Here is a 16,521-nt window from a genome sequence, read left to right as displayed (position 1 = left end):
GCTGTTAATCTATTCTCAAAGTTGGGTTGGGAGCTGGGTCTATACTAAGCAAGCTATGATGACTTTCACCTTGATATTTTATATAACCGACTGGCTAAGGCCAGCCTAAAAGATGCTCAGGACAGTTGACGGGCCACTGCTGCGCATCGTCACGAAAGCGTATCTTTTTCACATGTTTTACCGCTCATCGATTTAAAGAGTCATGAAACCCTAAACCAACCAATTTCGGAGATTTTAACAGAGGTATGTGTGTTGAACACCACTGAAGACAATGTTAGCATCTGTTAGATTTAATAGTAGGGGGGAAATGGTTAAATTTTAGTTTTTATATGCTATTTTCGTCTTCCGGGTTTAAAATCTTCATCCTGTCCACGTCACAGCTGTGATGTGTCGTTCTTGAACGATTCGTTCATTTTGAACGAATCTTTAATGTGACTCGGGAAGAACAAGTCGTCTCGGGGAGTGATTCGTTCAGTCGCGCATGCGCATTATTCTATGGGTTCTGTTCTAGTAGTAGTAATTCACCTGTCAGTCAATGCAGTCTTGAGCCGGAAAGAGAATTGATTAGTTCATAGTTCGGGTCTATCGGGTTTTTGACTCGTTCCTTGATCACGTGACAGCCCCATACGCTTACCCAATGCAGTCTGAGCCGGAAAGAGAATTGATTAGTTCATAGTTCGGGTCTATCGGGTTTTTGACTCGTTCCTTGATCACGTGACAGCCCCATACGATTACCCAATGCAGTCTGAGCCGGAAAGAGAATTGATTAGTTCATAGTTCGGGTCTATCGGGTTTTTGACTCGTTCCTCAATCACGTGACAGCCCAATACGTTAAACCCAATGCAGCATGAGCCAGAAAGAGAATTGATTAGTTCATAGTTCGAGTCTATCAATCTATTCTCAAAGTTGGGCTGGGAGCTGGGTCTATAATAAGCAATCTATGATGACTTTCACCTTGATATTTCATATAACCGACTGGCTGAGCCCAGCCCAAAAAGATGCTCAGGACAGTTGACCGGCCGCTGCTGTGCATCATCACGAAAGCTTATCTTTTTCACATGTTTTTAAGCCTTACCACTTGTCGATTTAAACATTAAAGCATCCAAAAACAAGACGCGGAAAAGCTGAACAGAGTAGCTGATCACTCGCGCTGTGTTCGGTGCACACGAGAGAGAGAGAGACGCGTTTCACGGACAGCGACACTGAACCGAGCTCTCTTCTGCGAAGTTCTCCTCGAAGTCCCTCCTGCACCTGAACGAACAAATACAAATCGCAGTTTGAACCAACAAAAAGATGTGAAAGAGCCCAATTCAGTACTTGCGGTGTTCTGGTGTTCAGGGCTCACGCAGAGAAAGGCGTCTCAAAACACTTGAGCATCGAATTTGCTTATTTTTGCTCTTGTGCCGACAAATACATACAAAATATGTCAAAATATCCACCTTGGAAATTATGCTTGAAAAAACTGTCAGTTATTTCTTAAGTGAAAGTAAACCATTGAGGGAAAAAATGGGATGCGTTCATCGTCTCTTAAAGTGACCTTGCCTAATTTAGCTACTGGCTGCTGTAATGTTAATCCAAGAAACTGAAAATGAGAATCACTCACTGCTCTTGGCTGAATTACTTAAAAATAACCAAAAATTATTCAGACACCAGATATAATTTTTGATATATAGCAAAACTGTAATAATGTGAGAAATGTTGAAGGTGTCTGAATAAATGTAGGTTTGACTGTATATTTCAATTTTACATTGAAGACTATCCAGTGCTATTTTACATTTAATTATTTGGTTTCTGTACCTTGACACCAAAAAACTTAAACATTGTGTAAATAGCACAAATAAATAAAAATAAACGAACATACAAATTAAACAATTTCAAACAGAGGCCACTTTTTCAAGCACTTTGTGATGCATTTTGGAAACAGGAGATGAGCCCTTTTTCTAATGCACCACCTAGCTTGATAAACCCCTTTTCAAAGACTTACTGTTTGTCAATTTTATTTGGGTAACACACATATTCTGAATGCCGTCGGCAGAATTCGAATGAGCCATTTTAATCCAGATTAATCTAGATTAATTTCAAGATCACAGTGAGATTAATCTAGATTAAAAAAATTAATCTATGCCCACCACTTATATATATGTATATATATATGTATGTATGTATGTATATGTGTGTATATATATTTACTGTATATATAATATTACTGTTTTACTATCATTTTGATCGAAAAAGTGAAAACTTGGTGAGACTTCTTTTAAAAACTTTAAAAAGTCTAAGCATACTAAGACTATTGAACAATAGCATACTAAACATCTGAAATAATGTATTGTGTTTTTATCTCCTCATCCAGAGGAAATTAGATTCTAAAGGACATGTTTACGATCCTCCTGATGCCTCCCTCACATCCACCAAGCAGGAAGTCATTGTAGCAGTGGGATTTCTTGGATGTGAGCCCTTTTTCAGTGGTTTTTTTTTTCATACTGTTTCCAGTTGACTCGTTTTTTTATGACATAACATAACTTTTTTATTTTGCAGCGGGCAAATGGACGTTCTTCCAGACACACATCATTACAAAGGGCTATGTGTATCTGAACAGGGTGAGTTAACTTCCACAACTGAGAACCAAGACACAATAAGTTGATCTAGAAGAGCAGGATATCAAGCTGGTTTAGAAGCTTTGGAGGAAAACATCTAAACGTGTATAATGACTTGTTTTAACTGTTTTATTGTTGTGACGTGCACATGAACTCTAAGACATACTTGGCTTCTGGCAGCAGTGTTTTAGCCTGTGAACATGCTCTAAAAGAAGGCCGAAGCATCGCAGTTGACAACACTAACACTTACCCTGAGTCTAGAAAAATGTGCCTATCTCTTTTTTCAAAACAAATGCTTATTTCAAATCTGCTATGGCACCAGCAATTATTTTTTTTCCACAGATATATAGATGTCAGTCAAAGCACTGGAGATCCCTGCAGGTGTTTCAACTTCACAGCAAATCTGGAACAAGCAAAACAAAACAACAGGGTATTTGGGTTTTTACTGCAGTTATTTTACAGTATGCTATATGTAAATTAAATATGAAACCAAATGTAATGATACCATGATGAAAGGTTGGAAAATGGAATTGAAAATCTGTTTTCTGGGCTATTTTTTACACCAAAATACACAATTATTCATTGATCTGATCTAGTTTTTGCTGGTTTTAGTTTAGTGAGATGGTCCCTTCTGCCACCAAGCATGTTCCTGTCAATGACATGGTGATTCACTGCTACAGGCGAGTCAACACACAAAGCTAAGCTTTTTCAATGGACCAGATCATTTCCTCTGAAATCACCATCTTTATTGGCTAACTCACACAAGCCCTCTTCTTTCATCGTGTGTGTCCTCATTGGTGTGTTCCTGTCCTGCAGATGGACATCCTGAAGATGGACATGTGCTGGTTAATTTCTGGGATTCACCTGACTGTTCTTCTACAAGTTCTTCTACAAGGAGAAAATTCCAGATTTAGGAGCTTCCCTGCCAGATGTGGTCCATTTATATTAGTGCTTCCTAAACATGTATCACTTTGTCACGCTGCACAAAACACACTACCAAACAGCTGTCTATTCTGCTTACATATTTCAGCCAAGCAATGGTGGAGGTAGAGAGAAGCACTGTTTTATAGAGGTGAACTGATAACTTCATGTTTTCATAAATGCCAGATATTTATTCATGTGGAAAGCTGTATTTTTACATGGTATTTTTTTTTTTTTACTGGTAAAATTAAGCATTTCATTATGTCTTCACTCCTGTTGACCATTTACGGGCCTGAAGTCATAGTTTCATTAAGATCAGATAACATTCAACATTATTACACTTAGTGATAACATACTATTTTAACTAATTATTTATTACTCAGTTGTTCATGTTTTTTCAGTACTCCGTCTAAAGTGTTAACTATTCATCTTTTGTAAATGTTTATAAAAGTTTCTTAATCATTAATCACTTAAAAGAAGTCATCTCAATGGGAAAATGTGTCTCAAATGTCCTCAATTCACCCAATTTACACATCTTAAATCATTTATTAAATATTTGTTCATGTTTTTGCAGTAGCCAATCTAAAGTGGAAACTATTCATCATCTCTAAATGTTTAAAAATTATTACTAATCAGGCAGTACTTTTATGGGCACTGGTCTTTTAGCTGCTGTAACAACATCTATTTATAGGGATTTTAGTTAAATGCTTCTTAAAGACAACACAGATTGCAAGTTGGGTGAAAAAACGTTTTTATTTAATTAAAAACACTTATATTAGTATACTATATCATTAAACATGTTATTCTATGAATCATACATCAGTAGGAGAATACATTTTTTAAAACACATAACCCTAACCTTGTTTCACACCAAGATAACAGCAAAATTGTTGTACAATTAAAAAAAAGCTTTTAATTATTTTATAACATCTGTTAAAATCATTTGTAGAGTTTCAAGGCATGCATGATCATCAAAATTGTAATTTACATTAATTATCTGTTGATCGTTAGCCAATTTTTTATGTTTTATAAACACATTATCTCATGTTTCTAGCTATGTGAATATATATCAACCAATGATACGTAAAAATGTTTGTTAATGATTCATTAATGAAAGTTATTATAAAGTGTTACCCTTAAATTAATTAAATCTGTCTTAATTCCATATTTTCAAAGCACATCAACATTATGCACCATCCAGAGTCTTAGACAATTATATATATATATATATATATATATATATATATATATATATATATATATATATATATATATATATATATATATATATGATTTATTCTCTTGGATAAGAAAAGGAGATACACCAATATAAAACACCATGCCACACAGTTAAATTGACTTTTTTAGTACACTTCATACAGTAATACAAGTAGTTTTTAGTTATTTATGTAGAATACATGCTGTGACTTAAACATGCATTTTCTGGTTGTGCTTCACCTTATTTCACTTAGACTATACCCACCAATAACAAGTGTTTTAAGTCTTAATCTGAATATTTAAAATGTAAGCCACATGCTTTACAGTGCTAAGAATCAATTGCTTTACTTTATTTAACTGCATCTACTTAAGCAAAAGGAGAACAATAATCTTTTCAAATGACATAAGCATATATAATCTTGCTCATTAGCAACAGTAAAACATTTTAACAGCTATCTAAGATGTTCTTATGCATACTGGACCATAGGATGGTCACTCCACTCAGGGAGATGAGAGATTTTCTCTTGTGTGCTGGTCTGGATGGGCCAACCCCACGCTTTGAAGAAGGGGCAAAGATTCAGGTTGACCACTTTGGAGAAGGTCTCAGCATACAGATTCATCTTGCCTGCATTGTCGTTTGGCACTCCATTCATATCATGGTAGGCAGCAAAAACTTTTTTGAAAGCATCCCAGCCAAATTTTTCCTGAAGCTGAAAAAAATTTGATGCGATGATGGAAGATGAGATAAAAAAAACTAGGTGTGTGTATATATATATATATATATATATATATATATATATATATATATATATATATATTATTACCCCCAAGGATCACAAAAAATGCATTTAATTGATTTAACTATCCATTAAATTATATGTCGTCTGTTCGCACCTGCATGTAAGTCTCAAGTGCCGTCCACTTTCTCCAGCTGTTTAAATCCTTACCGCCACTGCAATACTTTGTGGTACGAGCCTGGCGTTTTTCTAGAGTCATGGCTGGATGAGCATTAGACCTATTCAAACCCAGCACTTCCTCATGTACGTACACTGACCATAGGTTGCAAGTGCAGTCAGTGGTGTGTGGAGGGAACTCCCAAACTCCACGCTGCTGGTTATGACCCAGCTCGTGAATGGGTCCCCACAAACCACTTTTATAGGCTTCCTGTACATTTACTAGTTCTGGGGCAGAGGTAGAGTGCATCATGATGGGATATCCAGCATGCATCCAACCTGCAAGGGGAAAAGGGGAACAGTGTTATCACCAGCACAGTGTGAGTAATTAATATTATTAGCATGATTATGTTGTAATAGTGATGGTTCTTGATCTTAACAAAAATACTGTAAGTATTTCATAGTAGCACCAACCGCTTGAGATCTGAACATCTGCAACAAACCGCTCTTTACGGGGGAACTTGCGAGGCTTTGCTGCCAGGTCAGCAACACTTCTCATTATGGTATCCCAAAGTTTAGCCACTTTATCAGGGCAGTCCAGATTCCTTATATATTCTGATTCTAAAGTTATGATGATGTTCTCGAATTCAAGCTCCGCCCAGGGGGCAGGTGCCTGACGGATCCTGTTCACCCAGTCAGCCACACTGGTCTCTCCTGAGGGACAAAACATGTTAGCACTGCAAAGTTTTACCATACAACATTAAATGTTCTGTATAGAAACCTTAGTGTGATGCTCATTCAGAATTCTTACCAGACTTGAAATATGGAGCCTGTACTGAGACATGCACAACAATTTCCACCCCATCCACTTTGCTTTGAGGAGGTGCTATTAGGTAGATGAGCCCTCCCCATAGATTGCAGACTTGGACCATCTTTGTGTCCAAAGGGAATCGCTCATGGACCACAGGAGCCCGTTTCAGAACATCTAATCTATCAATGTTATCCGTTTGGCAACCAAGCTGCACCTGCATAGTGTGAACCCCCTCGTGTTAATAACATGGTCTCCAAGCCTATGAACAACAAGGCTGTATCTATCATGAGAAGTATAGTTCATGCAGCAACTATTCCTTGATTGGATACATGGATAGACTTTATTCATCACCTGCCAATTTTTCCCCACAATCTCTGGAGGTACTGCTATGCAAGTCTTCATACCAGGAGAAAGATATAAGCCTGTGCTTATCCATTCTTTATGAGCTGAAAAAAATAAATGCATTCTTGTTGTATAGCATTTAAATATTTTGATACTTGAACAAGAAATAACATTTTGTGGGAAAACCTTGGTACCTGCAGTGTTGGCACTGATCCGAACTCTTGCATTAGACACAGTCGGCAAGTTAGGTCTGTCCTTAATGATGTATGGAAGAAGGGCATCAGGATCAGGAGACACTTTGTATACCTCAGTCCCAATGTGGAGCATCAGGCGGTCTTTTTCACTCTGAACAGGGCATTTACTAGACACTTGTGGAACACCTACCTCCTTCACTATGTCACTAAGAAGTGCCACCATTGAAGTATAGGCAGCACTGTCATGAAATCGCATGCGAAGGTAACTGGCACAGTCATTGCCCAGATGTTTCAAGCAGCTCTGTTCATGATTTGTCAGTTCATGCCCCCGTCTTACATGCTCAGCAAAGCGATGTAGCATGCTACGAAAGTGGTACACCTCTTTAGACCTGTTCTCTACCTCTGGAGCTTTATATAACCCCCCAGCCAAAGTGTTGCCCAAGAGACAAAGACCCATCTTATTAAGAATGCGATTTCCTGCATAATCGGTCATCACATTGCACCCACAGTTGGTGCGAGCCCAATAGCATGCATGACCCCCAATCATAAGACCTCCACCTTCAGCAACAAAATCTTGGATCTCAGCACACTGGGCATCACTGTATGAAGGGCAAACATAGACGCTTAGATCTGCTCTGAAACCAGTCAACTGACAATCTAAACCAGATTTGCTCAGAACTGTGTGGGCTGCCTGTAGGCTGGGTAGCATGCCAATAACACCCTTGCGACCCTCGTCAAGCCACTTGATAGCATTGATCAGGAAAGTGGACAGAGAGTCCCGACCCATGTAGCCTTCAAGTGACACCAGAATTACTCGACCTTTCCCATAATAGGCACCAGCAATGAATGCTTTTTCATCTGGAGTGACTGCAATGGGAAATGCTAATGGTCCGTGCACCAACACCTCAGATGCTTTAACCCCACCTCGGACGTCGAACTCAGACACACCTTCTAGCAGGAACTTTAGGTCATCTTTAAAGTCCTTGCCTATACTGAAAAGTAACAATTTAAAACAGTTGGTGAAATGCATGTTTCTTAAAGAATGGGTAAAAATGAGGAAATGTCTTCTGAACTTACGATACAGCAAGCCAATTAGAAGGGATGTTTCTTGGAACAGGAAAGATGCCAACTTCTCCATAGTGTTCTGAGAAGTAAATTCCTGCAACACTGCACACCTTGTTTCCTGGGAAGTTCTTTATGGTGTTTTCTTGCGGGTGGGTTGCAGCCCAATGCCAGGCCTGGCCAGCAATGATCAAGCCACCCCCAGTTTTGATGAATGCAATCAGATCCTTTGCACAGCTCTCAACACTGTAAGCATCTGTGATATATACAGCTAATCCATTCCGAAAGTCTCCTAGCTCGGTCTTGATAGGGCAATAGTTCAAGTTTTCAGCTACTGAACGTAATTTCTTCTGAATCCCTACAATACCAGCATTACCAGTACATGGCATGAGCCACATTATGGCATTCTTTATCAGGACAGGGAAGCGTGTTAGGTATTGCTCATGTCCCAACACCACCACACGTCCCTGACCATAATGAGATGCAGCCATTAACACCTGACCTCTTGGATTCATGGCAAGTGGAAAGGCACTGTCACCTATTAGTATAAGATCACTGGGCACTGCTTTCCCTTGAAAATCAAGCTCCTGCAACCCATTCATGATAGTACAGTAGTCCTGTTCACGTGCCATGGTGGATTAGTAAGTCCGTTCAAAACAATCACTCTCAACCAGTTTTACAGGGTATGAGCACTGGGTTTGTTCAACCAAAACTTACGAAGTAAAATTATACTGAGTGGTTTTCAGTCCTACACAAAAAAAAGAAAATGAAAGAAAAATAAATACATTTGCATAAATTGTTTAACTGTAAATACATTTTTCATTAATTATACAATTTAACATGGTATTCAAAAGTCGGACAAATTCAAATCACAATTTCAACTTCACATCCTTTCCCAATTATGACTACCTGTGTAACAATTGCTATTACTATTTAATAACAAAATAAATTGAACTGTAATCATTTACAGTTACCAAGAAAAAACATGTTTAATTAAATTACAGTTACTTTTTGAAAATGTTAACAATTACAAAGGGGATTACATTTTAATATTTACACACATCCACATAGAGATTTAACTGATTCAAAGATTCAATATTTCAGTGACTTTTCTGAGACATATCGCCCTATAATTTTCTGTGATGCAGAAAACACAGTCCGGTTCATAAAATCCAGTCATAAAAACAGAATTCCTATTGCCTAATGCAGACGGAATATGCCACATTTTGGACAAATAAATCAAAAGTAGTTCAGTACACTTGAATCAAAATATGGTATAGAAATATGATATGGATTAGTGTCTGTGAATATTAAGCCGCAAAAAGACAATATATGAATCCTGCACATTCTGTGTGTTTGTGGATATCAGGCACGGACTGGCCATTGGGAGAACTAGGACAATTCCTGGTGGCCTGGCAGCCAATTTTAGTATTATCATTGTATAATTGTCTTCCGAATGTATTAAAGCGATTATTTCAGAATCCATCATTCAGTAATTAAATCACTAATAAATCATGAATCGGTTAGTCAATGCTTTGGCTCAAGTGTTCTCTGGGCCTCCGCCAAAATGGATTGGATCAGAGTAATCAATGCGAGAGAGAGAATGGAGTGGACTGTGGAAGCGCACAGCTGGAGAAGAGAAGCAAAACTACTGTTCAGGGTTTTAAGTGCAGGTCAGTTTCATCTGTAAAGACTTAAGTTAAGCAGCAGCAGCCCTTGCACCCTCGCTGACATTGGTGGGGCCAACGAACTATGAGCAAGCAGTGACAGCACTAAATTAATATTTTGTTCCTCAGGTAAATATGGCATTTGCTAGATAGACATTTTATCAACTCAAGTAGAAAACGGGACAGACCGTACAACAGTTTGTCACATGTTTAAGGCACACAGCCAGTGATTGGGACTTTGGAACTGATAAAGATAGGTGCGAGAGATCAGAAAACACTTAAGCAATACAGTAAATGAAGAACAGATTCCAATAAAACTTCTTACAGATCCAGACAGTCAGGTAATTTTGCAAAAGATTATAAATGGCCCACACATGGAAAGTCATGCAGGAAATGCAATGGGAAAGATATGCAAAGATATCTGACATAGAGGTTGGAGATCAAGTGCTTGTGAGGCAAGACAAAACAGACAAATTTAAAACAATATTGTCACAGTACACCTCACAAAGTCGTACACAGAGAAGGTAACTGTCATTGTTTATGCTCAGAACATAACATTCGTCCAATAAGTTTCATTAAATGGAAACATCATCAGTTAATCATGATATGAAATGTGCTCACGAAATATAAGGGAGTGGAACTGGCCTATAAGTACTTCTCTACAGCCATCTGCTAGGGGTAATTTAATCTCTTTTTTTATTTTTTAATACAGTAATTGTTTCCTTTCCTACATTATGAAACTTTTAGTTTTATTCATGGGGGAAACCTATGAAGGATGAACAAATATCATCATATTAAAAATAGGCAAGCTTTCAAATTCAGTAATACTTGAAGCTTTGAAGTGCTGCGAAAAGTTGTGTGAAGCATTTAAAAACACTCAAAAACATTAGACCATTTCTGCTACAGGTTGTTCCTGTAGTTTTACATGTTACATCCATGGTGAATGGCGGTGATTTGTGTTTATTGATCAATTTTTTTCCTGATTTCCACATCAGTGGTGTACTGATCTCTATAGCTTTGACAGAATTCTGTGCCGAATGTGAATGCTTCTCACAAGATTTAACAGAGATGTTGGTTCTTTGGCGAAATTGACTGCTTTCTATCTCCCAACGCTGTGTATATTAGTGCCCCATGATCGAGATCAGCCCACGGCTCCATTTCGACCAGATAAATGATCTGCGCTGTGTAGGCAAAACTAGTAGCGCGGATTCATTCAGCTTTTGGTTCGTGTATCCAATATAGCTCTTGTACATTGTTCATGATGAGAACACAAGGCTGTTCATTCCATTTTTGGAAATGAGAAACAACCTTTCTTTGACGGAATGCGCATTGCAATAACATCACGGGACTCATCTAAGCCAAAATTCTGTGGGAAATTTGAGGCAATTATGAAAAATTGCAGAGTTTGCTTGATTTTGCGGTAAATTCAGCAATTGCAAAATCCTTGAGGGGCTGATATAATTGAAAATGTCAGTACAATTTAAATGAATTAAGATTGTTTAAAGCAGTGGTTCGAAATTTGTCAGGCTCCCTCTAGTGATACACAGATAAATCTCTAAATTAAATTTAAATGAATGTTAATACATTTAAATTTAATCTTTGAGTTTTTTTTATTTAATTACAGTAAAGTTATGTAACTTTTGTTATAACACATTTCAATTTAATCTTTAAGTATTTCATTTGCCTGTATGTAAGCACAGTGCAGTGTTAAGGTTCAAACTGTATATTTACATTGTTAAAGTGGCTCACAACAATAAATATTCTTATTATAAATAAAACTGCCTCATTTTTTAACTGTGCAGAGCTGTAGCTGCAAAGTTAGGCCTACTACACTGCTCACATTTAATGTAGGTCATTATGGTGGTACTAAGAGAGCCAAATATTTTCTGAAGTGGTACTTGGTATAAAAAGTTTGAGAGCCAGTGGTTTAAAGAAATGGTATATAATGAAATCCTGCTTTTTAAGAACTTTTCAGTAAACCATTTCTTCTTTCCCCTTGTAGAGTCATCAAGGATCCAGCTTATTTTTGGCAAATTGGTAAGAAATTGTCCATCTGCTACATTGCATTGTCACTTCTGGTAGAGATTCATTGACCTTTTGCGGTAGGTTGTGATTTTACTTAGTTTAATAAAAAATTACTTAATTAGATTTTACTTGATTTACTAAATACACTGTATAGACAGGGTTATTATTAAAACAGTGTAACTGGGGGCTCTGAAAGCACTGTGAATTTTAAATATTGTAAACTTTCATCTTAATACATTAAAGAAATGCAAAATGAATAGCATTGTGCACTTTGATTCCCTTCCCACTGTTCCAGAACTGTAAAATGAAAATATTGTGTGATTTGTTTATTTGCATTCAGTTTTCAGTTAAAAATATTTCACAATATCAAAGTTGTAGGAGTCATGTGACCTTGACCAGTGATGTGGCTGTATGTTTTTAGGCTCGCCCTCAAATCCCCCCAAAATTCCATGCTAAGAATCGTACTCATCTGATTAATAATGTCATCTGGCAAATCTGCAACAAAAAATGTCCCCTGATTAAGAAATGACCAAAATAAATCCTAGGTCTATCAACCCAAGGAACTCAACGACGCCATTTTTAAAGCTGTAAAACCGGCCTTGACAGAGATGACAGGTTAATCAGAACCTATCAACAAAAACACTTCGATAAGGCAGTTCAGGCAGCGGTCAAAGGAGCTGTAGATAATTTGGTGATACCACACCTAACAGATCTGAAATGTCAAGTCAAGCAAGCGAACAAATCTGTCAGCTTCATCTCCATCTCCTCATTGAATGTTTTCCTCCTGATGGTCTACAGTGGCTGTTCTTTACCCTATGTCTGGATCCTGCAAGCTGGGGGAGAGGGAAGTTTTTGAACTTATTCCTGTGTGTATGAGAGAATGAATGGCGTGGGTGTGTGAAGGGTGATCGGTATAAGAGGGGGGAGTCGGGGAGTATATGAACGGAGTAACACGCCTTTATTATGTGTGCAGTGTAGGTTGATGTGACGTTTTGAACAGGGGGAACCATTGTATTAATCTATTGCATTTGAAGATTCACTGTGTGTGTGTAGATAAATTGATGTGGGTGATTGCGTGTTGTCCCATGCCTTTGTCTTCTGTCCTCATACTCGCACCTGTGTCTATTTAGAAGTTTCATTTATTCCAATTGTAATAAAGGAAGTGCTTTCTTTGGTACAATGACTGTGGAGTTTTATTTTGACAGACAGATTTTCGGTTCAGTTCATTACAGGCTTCAAGATCTTTCATAAACAGATTTAAAAGGCAAGAAATTTTAAGTTAAATTTGGCACTATAATTGCTAATTGTTTGACAGTTAGCAAAAAAAGCAGAGAAACTGTTTGAAACCGTACCTAAACTTTATAAACTCTCCTCTCTATGGAACAACGCAAATATATTGACAGGAAAGAAACCTTTCACATGCCCACTTTGGGCTGTTAAGGGAATTCGTATGCTGCGAGACATCTTATAGTAAAGATGGTTTATTTTCATTTAATAATCTACAGACTTTGTTTGACATACCTGGCTCTTCTTTTTTTCTTTATTTGAGACTGAGTTCAGCCATGAAGGCTTACAGAGTTCCATGGAACATATCAATACCTTCGCATCCACCGGCAGGATTGTTTGATCCTTTAAAAGAGTCTAGAGGCCTTGTTTCACAAATTTACAATTCTCTATTAAGATATTTTAGATTTAGTCAGAGAGCTCTCAGTCCACTCTCGGACTAAATCTAAAATATCTTAAACTGTGTTCCAAAGATAAACAGAGGTCTTACGCGGGGTTTGGAACAACATGAGGGTAAGTTATTAATGACATAAATTTAATATTTGGCTGAACTCAGTCTATTTGGCCTTTAAGTACTGTAACAAAGTATTTTTATTTCATCACATTAAAACACTCCCTAATTTCCATTTTTGGGTGAACTAAACCTTAGTTTGGCTTTATTGCTAAATCACCTACATGTATCATACATATTATAAGAGCTGGATAAATTTACTTTGATGTAACAACCATTACATCTGTTATAACTTTGACAAGCCAAATAACATTAAAGTAAATGGGTGCCTCCCACTCCTCCAGTGTGTTTCTCATTATCACAGTCTGGCAGAAATTATGGGTGGTTCCAAAATAAATGGTCACATGACAGTAAAAGTTACAATTGCCAAGAAACAGGGGGTAGGTGAATTTACCCCACTCTCCCCAACTTTCACTGAAGATGAGGCAGTAGCAAGATTAGAGAGTGAGGGAGAGCACATTCTTATAAAAAAAAAAAATTGCAATAAAGTCTGAAATTATTATAGTGTGTGATGTCTTCTCTTTTAATTGTATATTTGTAACAACTGGATCACTTGTATTATCAAGCACACACCCCCTCAAAATGTCTGTGCACAGCCCTGATTCCCAATTATCTTAGATAACTCAATCCAGCCATTCTAATCATTTACAACAGCTGTGTTCGAAGAACCAAATTAGCCAGATCCTGATTACCACGATACCATATTGGGTGGGACATTTAATCTCGAATGTAATAAGTGACATACGAAGAATGGGCCCCTGGTTAGAGGTATTTAGATTTTGTATTGCATTTTAAGCAAAATCATGGTGGTTTGATTGAAATATAATTTTGGGGGACTTTGTAGATACACGTTGTAAGGTTAGTCTGAGCCTATATGAGCCCTCTGGTTTCAAAGTCCGGCTGAGTTCATTATCTTTACACAAGAAACATTAAAGGATGTATAACAAACAAAGTTTATGTATGTAACGTTAGATAATGACTTGCAGTTCAGCCATAGGCGTAATTTGCGGGTGGTACTGTACATGTCCCCACCACTTTTTGCTAGGGTCAATATTGTCCCTACCAATTTTTGAAAGTAGCTGAAAAAAATGTGCCCTAGTGAACTCACAACCATAAGGTGCCCTGTGAATACCACAACTGAGGTGCCCTTGAGCAAGGCACTGAACCCCCAACTGCAAGCTCACGCATAAATTAATTGCCTCAAAACACCGTCAAAGTGATTGTGAAAGTATCAGGGGAAGACATTATAATAAAGTATTAATAAACTACTGCTTTCTGAATCGAGTCAAAGATGAGGTTGCCGAATGCTTTCCATCTCCATGGACCTGCCTTTAAAAGAAATAAAACTTTTCATACAGACTACAAAATTAAAGAATATCCTATAACAAAATCGAGTTGGCGAATGTTCCATATTTATTTTATTATTCATATATGTAAGAGCTGTCACAGACAGCAAGTTTATTTGTACTTTTCTTTTGGTTCTGATTTCATTTTAAAAAGCGTATCTTTGCTGTTTACATCACGTTATGCAATAGAGGCTCTCTTTTATTTTTTCATTTGATTCAGTGTTTGCTTGCTAAACGTTCTGTAATTCATTAGGCTATTTAGCTAGCCTATGCCATGCCTCATCTTATCGCTTTTCTTAATAAACGTCTTGTAAGCTAGTTTGTCATTGAATCTTAATGTTTTATTGTTGTTGTACGTTTGAATTAAAAATAACAATGAATCCATCTTTTATTATTTTTTGTCTTAAAATGTGAAAGCTGTATAGATGCAAGCAAAACTGACAATTATCTTTTATTGTATAACCTAATAAGATTGCGAAATCAAAAGTGAAAGCATCCGAAGCCGGTCTTATAATATAGAAAAAGAGGACCTCCCATTCACAAAATTAAAATCCCAAATAATACTACTGATGAAAAAGAACGGGTTAAATGATAACATTTTCCATATAACTATAAACAATGATAGAAGTTCATCAGCATGCATTTAATAGCATGTTGTAGCAAAAAAAAAAAAAAAAAAAAAAAAAAAAAAAAAAAACCTGCTCGTGCGACCAACTGTGAGTGGCCAGTGGGAAATGCGCTCTGAATTCCCAGCTCTCTCTCAGCACCAGCGTTCAAATTCTGTGGCGCAGCCCTGGAAGGGTACGTCGATGTATTTTTGAAAAGCGAAAATTAAGTTAATTTATGTAAATATAATGTAAATTATGTTAAAGAAAAAAAGAAAAACGAGTAGGCTACTATTCATAACAAAGTTACCCCACTGTTCAGTTATTCATAATTCGACATTTTCACAATATTAAATATTCATAAACCCAGTCCCCATGTAAATTGTTATTAAAATAAAAAAATGTACTATTCATAACAAAGTTACCCCACTGTTCAGCTATTCATAATTCGACATTTTCACAATATTACATTTTCATAATTATCCCAAACAGTAGGCTACGTATATGGAATCATGTTAACTCATGCTGTTTGAATCTTAATTGTACTAAGTTATATTTCTTACTGTATCTTCTCCTGGAGTTCAGCTGTTGTCGTCTGTGAATGGAGGTGCAGTGCACACTAGTAAGTGTGAATGGAGCTCAGGAAGAGCTGGGAGATGGTCGAGCTTTAATGTTAGGTCGCCCCGCCCCATATACTCTGATTGGTTCGATCGTCTTTCATAGTCATACATCATCAATATAATTGCTACTTTTCTTTACCGAATGGGCTCAAATGTAAAATATGCCACAATTTGAAGCTCAATAGCATTCGTACAGAATGACTCACATTCATAAAAAATACTGTAATGTGTTCATCTAGGTGTCAGCTATAGTGCACACATTTGATATCTTTCATAATTATTCAAATAGACTGTTAATCATATGTAAATTATTGCTACTTTTTATAACCAAATAAAATATGCTGTAATTTGAAGCTCAATGGCATTTGAACAGAATGACTCACTTTCATAAAACATACTGTAAAGTGTTAATCTATGTGTCAGCT

The 16,521-nt window shown here is 37.0% G+C and overlaps 1 protein-coding gene across 2 annotated transcripts in view; it reads right to left on the bottom strand.

Annotated features, from left to right (window-relative positions):
• LOC128029446 (TRPM8 channel-associated factor homolog) overlaps positions 1–16,105 on the bottom strand; it is an 89,833-nt gene extending 73,728 nt beyond the window's left edge. The window contains exons 1-8 of one of the 2 annotated variants that reach the window (XM_052617237.1): positions 16,040–16,105; positions 8,054–8,786; positions 6,977–7,968; positions 6,792–6,886; positions 6,441–6,654; positions 6,104–6,343; positions 5,631–5,968; positions 4,927–5,446 (exon numbers count right to left, since the gene is read on the bottom strand). In XM_052617237.1, coding sequence (XP_052473197.1) covers positions 5,204–5,446; positions 5,631–5,968; positions 6,104–6,343; positions 6,441–6,654; positions 6,792–6,886; positions 6,977–7,968; positions 8,054–8,670 — 2,739 coding nt within the window. In that variant the 5' untranslated portion in view covers positions 8,671–8,786; positions 16,040–16,105 and the 3' untranslated portion in view covers positions 4,927–5,203. Of the gene's footprint in view, positions 1–4,926; positions 5,447–5,630; positions 5,969–6,103; positions 6,344–6,440; positions 6,655–6,791; positions 6,887–6,976; positions 7,969–8,053; positions 8,787–16,039 lie in introns of those variants that run through there. The other variant, XM_052617238.1, reaches the window with a different exon arrangement.
• Between the last annotated feature and the right edge of the window lie 416 nt (positions 16,106–16,521).

The sequence above is a fragment of the Carassius gibelio genome, chromosome A15 (assembly GCF_023724105.1).
Source record: "Carassius gibelio isolate Cgi1373 ecotype wild population from Czech Republic chromosome A15, carGib1.2-hapl.c, whole genome shotgun sequence".
Taxonomy (NCBI): Eukaryota; Metazoa; Chordata; class Actinopteri; order Cypriniformes; family Cyprinidae; genus Carassius; species Carassius gibelio.
Note: the sequence above shows the minus strand (reverse complement) of the source record. Positions and strands in the feature narration are given on the sequence as shown.